Source organism: Myotis myotis, unplaced genomic scaffold, assembly GCF_014108235.1.
Source record: "Myotis myotis isolate mMyoMyo1 unplaced genomic scaffold, mMyoMyo1.p scaffold_m19_p_7, whole genome shotgun sequence".
NCBI lineage: Eukaryota > Metazoa > Chordata > Mammalia > Chiroptera > Vespertilionidae > Myotis > Myotis myotis.
The window spans coordinates 24,336,026-24,346,446 of NW_023416379.1; the positions used below are offsets into that span (position 1 = coordinate 24,336,026).

A 10,421-nucleotide genomic window follows, 5' to 3' on the forward strand; every position below is an offset into this window, starting at 1 on the left:
AGAGGTCTTTATACAGGACAAGTGGAAACACAGAGGTGTAATTCTGGAGTACTTTCAGGAAGAAAATGAGTTGATTTTTAAGTATTGGATTTTAAAATGTTGGGTTCGTAATCTTTTTATATTTAAGGTAAACTTGATAAATATTTACATCTAAAACATTATCGTTTTGCAAACTATATTTTTAGATATCTAATCTTTGTTAAGATGAAAGATATTAGAAACTAGATATGGAGATTGTGAAGGAGGTGAAGAAAATTCAGGAGTAGGAAGCAAGAAAATTCAAGAATGAAATCCTTTCTTGCTCACTGCCTATATAACCTTATTAAAATACAGACATAGCGGTAGCTGGCTTGGCTCAGTGGATAGAGCGTCAGCCGGCAGACTGAAGGGTCCCAGGTTCGATTCCGGCCAAGGGCACATGCCTGGGTTGCGGGCTTGATCCCCAGTGGGGGGTGTGCAGGAGGCAGCCAATCAATGATTCTCTCTTATCATTGATGTTTCTATCTCTCTCCTTCTCCCTTCCTCTCTGAAATCAATAAAGAAATATATATTTTTAAAAAAATACAGACATAAAGTCACTGGCTTAACTTTCCTCCTCAGTTTGGGTTATCTAAGATGATCTCATAATATTTAAATTATATTTCACCTAAGATGAGATAATGCAGAAATGTACAGTAACATTCTGCATTGCTACATCCTCTTCCCATCTGTATAGCACCCTCAAAGGCCAAGGATCTACTCTTTGTCCAATGAAAAGATAATCAAATCAAGCCTCATAATTCACATGCTTATACACATACAGGATGAGTTGGTGGAAGATTATTTTGCTGAAAAACACTTGCCTTTTCTCCCCACACCTATATTTCAAGGAAATAACAATAAAACCTAAATATGTATATGTTTGTGATCATTCTAATAATTCCTGCTTAGACTGAAAGTTATCTTTACTTTCATAAATCATGTTTCATATGAAACACACATTAAGAGTGAAATATGACTAGAAAGCAACAAGTCTAAAATAATTAAGAGAACAGGCATGCAAAAATAGAAGTCTAATATCAAACAGTCTTATCTAATTAAACCAAGACTTTTATGTATGTAAAAATCTGTATTGAAGATGAACTTTTATTTACCTACTGTTAGTTGTTTAACATAATTGAAAGTAAGACAAAACTATGAAAGGATAATCCTTAAAAAAGACTCTACAGGCTAATGTATGAATTCTTCAGATGGCCTAAATCAGTGATATGCCCCTTGCTGATTTCATTTTCCCTTTCCTGCCTCCCCACCCATCCTCCTTAGTTCTAGCACAGACTTCCTTCCACTTGTTTGTTTATGTCTTTCTCCCTCTGTGAGGAATAATAACCAATATTTACTGAGTGTTTACTATGTGCCAGGAGTTTTCTAAGCATTTTACATGTGTTAAGCCATTTCTTTGTCATAACAACCCTGTGGGGTTGGTACCCTTCTTAACTCCTTTTTACAAATGAGGAAACTGAGGCACAGAGAGGTTAATGCCACGCCTAAGAAGACATAGCTCATGCTCCTTGGCTGCGGGTAGGAGCCACATTTACTTTGCCTCCATATCCCCGGGCTGAATACATAGTGGGCCCGGTCGTGTCTGTGAGGGAGGGAGGAGTATGTTTGACTGCCCTTGTGGTGATGCGTTTGGCCTTGCCTGTTTCAGGGTTCATGACCTACATCGTGGAGCCACTCTTCCAGGAATGGGCCCGTTTCACCGGAAACAGTGCCCTGTCTGAGAACATGCTAAGCCATCTTGCACACAACAAAGCCCAGTGGAAGAGCCTGCTGCCCAAGCAACACAGAAGCAGTGGTGGTGGCAGCCCAGACCACACAGACCACGGGACTGAGAATGAGGAGCAGACTGTGACTGAAGGCATAGCCCCCTAGTGCCAGCCAGGCCTGCCCCCTGCTCGGCACACAGAGAATGAGAACCACCTTGAGCAGAGACCTCCTGAGAGGGGAGTTCTAGGGGTTCTTCGCCATTAACCCAGCCACTCTCTGGGTTTCATCCTGGGGCTCTTTGGAATGCCACCTTGCTCCCACTCACCTGCCTCCCCTCCTTCTTCCAAGTGTACAGAAGCCATTCATCACCTCAGCATCAGCTGCCGAAATGAGCAACTCCATTCAGTAACATGGGAGCCAAGCCCAGGGGCAGGCCTGCCCCTCACGGAGAAGACTGGGAGAAAGAAAGAGGTGCTACTGCCATGTCCCCACGGCCCTGGGTCACACTGTGACAGGCAGCAGTTCCTAAGTCCAGAGCATTTTAGCATTTGCCATCTGACTGCTGATCTGCATGACAAAAACACCAGCATATTTGGAACTCCAAGGATATTGGTCTTAAGTGCAAGAGCACAGATGAGAGCATGAGAGAAAGAACCTTCTATTTTAATAATAATTATTATTATTATCAAATAATAATAAATCTTTTTAACTTTTATATTTTATGCACTAGACAATGGATCTAAAACTTTGGACTAAGACCCAAACTTGAACAGGGGGTTCATCGTTTTGTTACTGACTTTATGCCACTTTGGGTCAGAGATTTGGCATCTTCTCGATTTAAGAATCCACGTTTCCTATCCAATCCGAGGGGAAGGTGCTGTACAGTTCATTCCTTTGCACCATTAGCCAATCTATCTTTTATCAATAACTCAGTTTCAATGACATGTTTATATTCACCACATGTATATTTTCTGTAAATACCAAGCGCTACTGATTCCCATGCCAAAATACATGAGTATTATGGGATTGCTACCTGTATAAACAATGGCACTGTGAACAGAATCCTGTTAGTTTTAATACAAGAGAATGCATTTGTAAATATGGTATAGAGTTTATTAATATACTATTGTTTGCAGATAAAGGCCTTAACTTTAAACATCTTTCATCTTCTGAAAGCTGCCCAACTTCAGTCCTCACAGATGTCCTTCTGAACTGCCTTCCCATACCCATCTTTCTGCATCCCAGCTAAGGTCACAAATCAAACCCAATAAAGTCTTTGAGGAAAGATTCTGGAAACTTCACGTGCATTCCACTTGAGACCACAGCGTTTGATCTGTGGCACCAAGCATCATTTCCTCAGATTAACAAGACCCTTCGGCAAGCCTGAAGTCACTTTTCAATGCAGCGATGTTGCACATTCTGTCCCCCAAGCCCATTGATGAGCTTGTGTTTATGTGACTCTTGTCATGGAACATGGCAGTGGGTCAGCCTTGCAGGAGACATGGCAGGTCTCAGGAGTCTCTATGGCCCTGTCACCTAAGCGTCAGGGAATTCCCTGCCCCCCTCCCACCCTCCCGTCCATGACTGTAGTACCAAAGCACCTTTGGTTAATGGTTGGCGTGCATTTCTTTGGTGTTCATCGTAACTGGATTTTTCTTTTTCTGTAATTTCATGTGAATAGCTACCCACCTGTTTAGCTGAAGATGGGTGACGTTATTTAAGTAGAGAACATATTTCCATTTTCTCACAGAATTTACCTTTCTGGCAGGCATTATGCTGAATCATGGCTGTCACTAGCAGAATCAGCTGGGAATTCTGTGGCCATTTTTCTTCTGCAAACACTTGGCTGTAAATCAGCTTGTGACAGTCTTCTCTAGTCGGCTAACCTTTGTGCATTGAACCTTCTGTTTAGCAGCCCCAGCATCACTAATGTTAGGTGAAAACCGGCACTGCCCTTTCTCTTTACTTTAAACGGGGTGGTGGTGGAGGTGACTTTATCATAGTGTCTGCTGCTATCCAGCTGTCTCACAATAGAACGCCAGTTAACTCTCATTTCCTACGTGCGGCTTTCATTTCTCCTAACACACAGATGAAATGTTGGAAACTTGACGGGACTGTAAGAAGTTCCTGCAGAGAGACTAAGGCTTTGGAGTTAAGGTTTAGGAAGATTTGGGAACGTTGGTTATAGTTTTATTAAATATGGAGAGATTGTCAAATGGTAGTAAAGAAAGTGTGGAAAACTCATGAAATGGATGGATTTGATAAGTTGAAATAGTTGGTAGGGGTAAGAAGGGAAGTTGTGGAAACTTAACACTAACTTTATTTTTTTTTCTGTAATAACTATGAACTGACAGAGGATTCTTTAGTGCTGTAATACTCGGAAGCTCTCAGCTTGGTAGGGCCCCAAGGGGGAAGATGTTGAATGTATTCCTGCTTCCAAACCTCACTTATGTTGGTTTGATGATGCAGAAAGGGCTTTTGAGTCGTCTATTTTTAATGTCCATGAGATCAAAGCAAGGACACCAGTTACTGGGGACAATACAGTAGAGATTAGAAAGAAAAGGCTATTTTAGCTCTACCTTGACTTTAGGAAATGGACTTTGTTTAAATTATATTTATATTGTAACTTAAATAAATAATATTGGGGGCGTTTTTACTAGTTCCAACTTTATAGGGCCAAAGTATTTATGCTACAATTAGGTCTTAAAGAAAAAGTCACAGAGAAAACTACCAAATATCCAGGGGTTGAGCCTATGAAGCAGCTACTGGTGCAATAAAAATCAGAAGTAAAATGAGACATGTGGCATTTGTGGCCTCCGTTCAGTCATCTGGAGATTTCTTGAGTTCTTTATTTTTAGGCAAAACAAGAGAATGTGAAAACATTTCTTTCTTGCCTACCAGTAGCTCTCTTGCAATATTTCAGTGGAAGGAGTCCAGTTACTAGTCAAGACACAGCTGCAGATCATCCATGGACCTTGTCTTCACATTCTTCTTCTGGTCCATGGGCCACCGACAGCTGACTTGACTTTAATTCTTTCACTGCTTGAGAAGAAAGGGTCAAAGGGCTATTTTTAGTAAGCAAGGTAAAGTTGAAATCAAATTAAAAGAGAGAAAGAGAATATATAACACTGCCAGGCCTGGTAGGCAAAGCCTGCTTTTCCTTGTAACAGCCTCTGTGAATAGTTAGAACCTTGTTCATGAAACCCTGACTCACCCATAGCCCCTGCGAGGCTGAGTCAAGATCCCAGTTTCTAGTGCTTACGGCTTCCCGCAAGGGGACTCAGAGCGCATCCTGCAACACTGTCCTTATATAGTGCTTCCTACAAAATGCAGACCTGTTTTGTAACCTTTTCTCATGTAGAATCAGATATGCTCATTGATTTGAAAATTGGTTATGAGCTTGTATCTCACTGTATTTCTTACGCTTTGTTCTTTTAAGCTAATCCTTAAAATTGTGTTGTTTTGTGTACACAAGTAAGTTTTGGGGAGGGAAAAAAATAAACACCTTGTGAGTTTTTGCTCAAAATGTGGCCTAAATATCCATTGGCATGTCTAGATAAACAATCAAAATAAAGATAATTTCTTAAAAATATAACAACATGCTAATATCCTGATTCTCACCAAGTAACATGTTACCAACTATCCAATTGGATTCAACAAAAAGGACCCCGTGCTAAGTAGAGGAAACATCCAAGAAAAAGAGCACAGATGCAGATGTGGGCCATGAGACTTCTTCCACAGGGGGTTGCAGAAATAGCCATGTCCTTAAAGGCATCACCAGCCAGTTCATCCCAAGTTAGGGAAACAGGGCCACCATTCAGCTCTACCTTTCCCCTGAATCCTGATATTTTTCTAATCCACATTTGTAAAACTCATATATGAGAGAGAATGGAATCCAATGTTTTACGTTGGGAAAAGGTAACAGACTCAATTCAAAAATTACGTGTTCAAAATATGGTCTTGCATATCAGGATTGGAAGCCACCAAGTAAATAGAACAGTTCAGGTGGAATGACTGAGTGTCTCACATTTATCTAGAAATAGAGGAGAACAAAACACAACCCTTGTTTCCCAGAAACGCCCTCGTCTCCTTATAACCCATGTCCATTATGTTAAGATTGGCATGCAGGATCTCATTGATTTCTTAATGCCTCCCATGTCTGAAGGCAACGCCCCTTATCCTATATGCACGTTCTATGTCACAAAATCAAAATAAGACCCCAGTGTAAAGGTCCCAAGTAAAGGGCAGACATGACTTAAATGTACCTGGAAACTTAGCTGACACATTGTCAAACAGGCCACATCGATGTGAGCAGTTGGATTCCTATGCAACAGATATTGATTGAGGATCTACTATGTGCCAGAGACTGTGCCAGACACTTGTGATCTAAAAAGACCCCGCCCCTCCAGGAGCGTGCCGACTTGTGGAGAGACTGGCATTGCCAGTAAACACTTCCTGCGGGATTCATAAGCCGTCTGTGAGGGCTCAACCGCATCTAAAGCTCTCTCCTGCGGTACATCATGGAGCACAGGTAAGCTTTGGAGACTAAAGTGGGTCCCCATCTTGGTTCTGTCACTAACCTACTCTGTGACTTCAGGAAAGTTGCCAAACCTCTATAAAATTATCTCTAGACAATAATATCTGTATCATATTGTTGTGACAAAGAAAAGAGATTGGGTACAAAAAGCACCAAGCACTGCCTGGGACGTGGTAGGCTTTCCAGAGTTTCAAGAAGGTTGGCAAATAGCTATTAACACCTGGTTGAGAATGTGGAGAATATATGGAGGACATTTGGTAAAGAAATGCTGGTATTCTTGCCATTTGCAACTTCCTGGATGGAACTGGAGAGCATTATGCTAAGCAAAATAAGCCCGTCAGAGGAAGATAAATATCACACGATCTCACGCATTTGTGGAATATAACGAACAACATAAACTGATGAACAAAAGCAGATCCAGAGACAGAAGCATCGATCAGACCGTCAAACCTCAGAAGGAGGGTAGGGGAGGGTGGGGGGAAGGGGGAGAGATCAACCAAAGGACTGGTATGCATGCATATAAGCTTAACCAATGGACACAGACAACAGGGGGGTGAGGGCATGAGTGAGGGGGAATATGGGGGGATGGGGGCAATGGGGGGATAAGGACACATATGTAATACCTTAATCAATAAAGGAAAAAAAAAGAAATGCTGGTGACTTTACATTAGGAAATCAAGCTCATGTTTACAATTTTTCAACAGATTGGTTAATTTACGACTTATTTATTGCAAGATTGGGTAAAAGAATTAACCCTTCATGTCATCGCTCAAAAGAAAGCTCTTCCCCAGCTACAGCCCACTTTTCTGTTTGGTCCTCTATACTCAAGAGTAGAAGATAGATAGTGTATCTTGCTTGCAGTTCTGTCAGAAATTTCTGAGAAGGAAACAGTGGGCAAAAAAGAGAGAGAGAATCATTTCTCTTCCTCGTATCTGTGCCTCCAAAGCCCTCATTTTGGCTGGGGATAATGACTCTGGTCCTCTGTGTCAGACCCTGAACCTTTTCTGGGCTTGCACAGGCTCTGAGGGAGCAGGTGGATTGGTGCCTCTGGGATGCACATGGCACACACACACACACACACACACACACACACTGTCCCAGGGCAGAACAGAGAGCAGGGGGCTTCTTACCATCCCATCAGAGAAGAGAGGAGACTCAGTCCTGCCTCCATGGGAATGTAATAGACAACCAAACAAGGAGCTTTTCACTATGAAACTGTCCATAATGGGCTTTTCTTTTTCCCCACTTCAGCCAGAGAGATGATTGGAACAATTTTAAGTTTTAGCTGGTATGGTTTGAAAATTGCCTGTCTTGATCATCTAAGCAACGACGTATTTTCTTATTCAATTGCCTGAAATGCTTTAAATTCTAATATTCCAAGGGCTGATTTATTCTTCAGTCATTTTTCCCCATTTAAGGAAACAATATGGTGGAGGTTTAAAAGTGTGGCTTTGGAGTCAAACTGAGAAGAATTCAGATCACTGTTATCATTTGCTATTTAACCCCAAGTAGTTAATTTAATCTTTCTGAGCCTCCGTTTCCTCCTGAATAAAGTGAGAGTGACACCTACCTCCCAGAGCGAGGTCAACATTTGAGACATACATAACATATAGTTTCTAGCAGAAGGAGTGTACTCAACAAATGTAAATGTCTATATGTTTAAAAGGAAAAAAATCTACAAAGTGGGAGTTGGGATACATCTTTTGCTTTCTCTAGGTTGTACAGTTTTTGTGCAAAAGGAAACACAAGACCAATTACTAGACACTGAACATGATTATAACTACAGGTGACCAATATGACTGTAAAATAATCCTTATAATATGGACAAAATGTTATAAAAGTGTATTATAGAAGATGAAAGTGTTCCTATGGAACTAAATACCTAAGATCGGAGAAAATAAGGAGCTATCTTCTTTTTTTAATATGTTTTTATTGATTTTAGAGAGGAAGGGAGGGGGAAAGAGAGAGAGAAACATCAACATTGACAGGCCACTTCCTGCACATCCCCTACTGGACTGTAACAGCCCATCATGGACTGTTTCATAGCAAACAGCTCCTTGTTCACTCGTCTGTTACATTCTCATGGAGGCAGGACTGAGTCTGCTGCAGTCTTTCTGCCCTAGGGTTCAGTTATCTGGAGAAGGGGCTGCGTATAAATGGATAAACTAGACATGAAATATAAATTTGGGAGGCATGTTGGGGGAGCCAGGGGAGGCTTAGCTCTAGTGACTAAGCTCTCTGAATGTCCGGACCCTCGGCTTTTTATTCACACGTTTTGCCCTTTAGCAAAGCAGATATACATATCCAAGGTAAAGTCCAGGTAAATAATAATGGACCATCAGGTTAGGGGAATTGCCTTCAGCTGTTCCAGCAGCAGGTAATAACATGCAGATTTTCAGCCCTGCTGAATATGTCCATTCAACCTTTTGAGGACTTCTCGCATTTATTATGACCTGCTGAGAGTCTCCTCTCTTCTCTGATGGGATGTTAAGAAGTGTCCTACTCTTCTAAGTGATGGGGATCGAGTCCACAACCCAGGCATGTGCCCTGACTGGGAATTGAACATAACCTCCTGGTTCGTGGGTTGGTGCTCAACCACTGAGCACATGGGCCAGGCAGGAACTGTCTTTTTTTATGTTAAAGTAAATACTCCTCAGTCAGCCAGAGTGAACCAACCTGTTTAATCTACTGCTTCCCTAGAGTCCATGACAATACAACCAGGGCTAGAGAGAAGATTTACCTAATAAATAAAACTTGATGGTTGTGAATTCCACTCACATCCTACAATCCTCTGATGTTTCCAGTGGCCCTTCCTCTCATAACTTCAGATCCTTTCTGGATACTGACAGCAGAGGCAGAGAAATACAGGGTAGTCTCTGTAAATAGATGACCCTACAATCTAGTTCACTCTTCTAAGCTAACATTTTCGATGCTGGGCTGGGGCTGGGGTCTCTTCTCCACGTCCCGAACAGAGAGAGAGACGTGAACCAGTTGGTTTAAGTTAGGAGGTGCTTTGGGGATTAGGGAAAAATGAATTGGACAGACACAAATTTAGATTAAAAGCTTGGGCTGGGTGTGGCATCTGCCCTCTCATGGAGGGACAGACAGAGAGCCAGCACCGGAAGCAGTTTTATTTATACTCGAATTACAGGAAGTTACATCACATCTGGGTGGGCCTTGAGCTCCTGGTGACATCACGAGATCCATCCCCTTAACACTGGGCGGGAAAGTCAGACTGAGTGGCGTCCAGTCTCTTGACTGGTCCCACCCTCAGGGCATGGCTCTGCCTTCGCTCTGAGTTTCAGCTGTCGTAATTAAACCGAGTGTTTACTAACAGCCCTCAGCAATTTTCAATATTGCTTTAAAATGTGACAAAGATATTCTTTAAGTGTTCCCTGAAGAAAAAATGGCTTCAAACCCAAAGAGTTTGAGAAACAGTGGGTTAAAGACACAGGTTCTCTCCTGCAACCTCTGTGTGCTAAAGGAGAGGATGGGAGTGATCTCATTTGTTTGGATCTAATTGTGGTTTCACATCACAAAGGCCTCCTTGACCACACCCCATTCATCATTTATCACATTACCTCCCCATTTATCATTTGCCTTAATATTGCTAGTGACTGCTAGTAATTTATTATTATTGATATATATTGTGTGTTCTACCCAATGTGAGATGTAATATAACAATTGTGGTTAATTCACCTGAGTTTGTGGCTTGATTTTACTACTTACCAGGTGTCTGACCTTGGGCAAGTTTCCAAACATTTTTTGCCTCAGTTCCTTCATTGGTAAAATGATGATAAAAATATCACCTATTTCATAGAGTAGCTAAAGATTAAAAGAGTTTGTGCTTGTAAAGCACTTTGAATGGTACCTGACATAGAAGTCACTCAATAAGTGTTGGCAAAAGCCATCTCCTTCTCTTTCACCTGTGCACAGCTCTCAAAGACCTGATCTGTAAGCTCCTTGATAACAGGAATAACTCCTTGGTAACAGGAATAACTACCTAATAAATATAGTCTCTATAGCGTAGCACAGAAGGTACAAAATAAATACTTAAATGAAAAAATATATTTTTGATTGATAAGTTGAAAATCACATCAAAATAATATGCTAATATTTAAATACAAGCAAATAAGTT

At 41.4% G+C, this 10,421-nt stretch overlaps 1 protein-coding gene across 2 annotated transcripts in view; it reads left to right on the top strand.

Annotated features, from left to right (window-relative positions):
• The window catches only part of PDE7B (phosphodiesterase 7B), a 280,322-nt gene extending 274,975 nt beyond the window's left edge, over positions 1-5,347 (top strand). For both annotated transcript variants that reach the window (XM_036317578.1, XM_036317579.1), the window contains one exon: positions 1,688-5,347. In XM_036317578.1, coding sequence (XP_036173471.1) covers positions 1,688-1,911 — 224 coding nt within the window. In that variant the 3' untranslated portion in view covers positions 1,912-5,347. The remainder of the gene's footprint in view (positions 1-1,687) is intronic.
• The last annotated feature ends 5,074 nt before the right edge of the window (positions 5,348-10,421 follow it).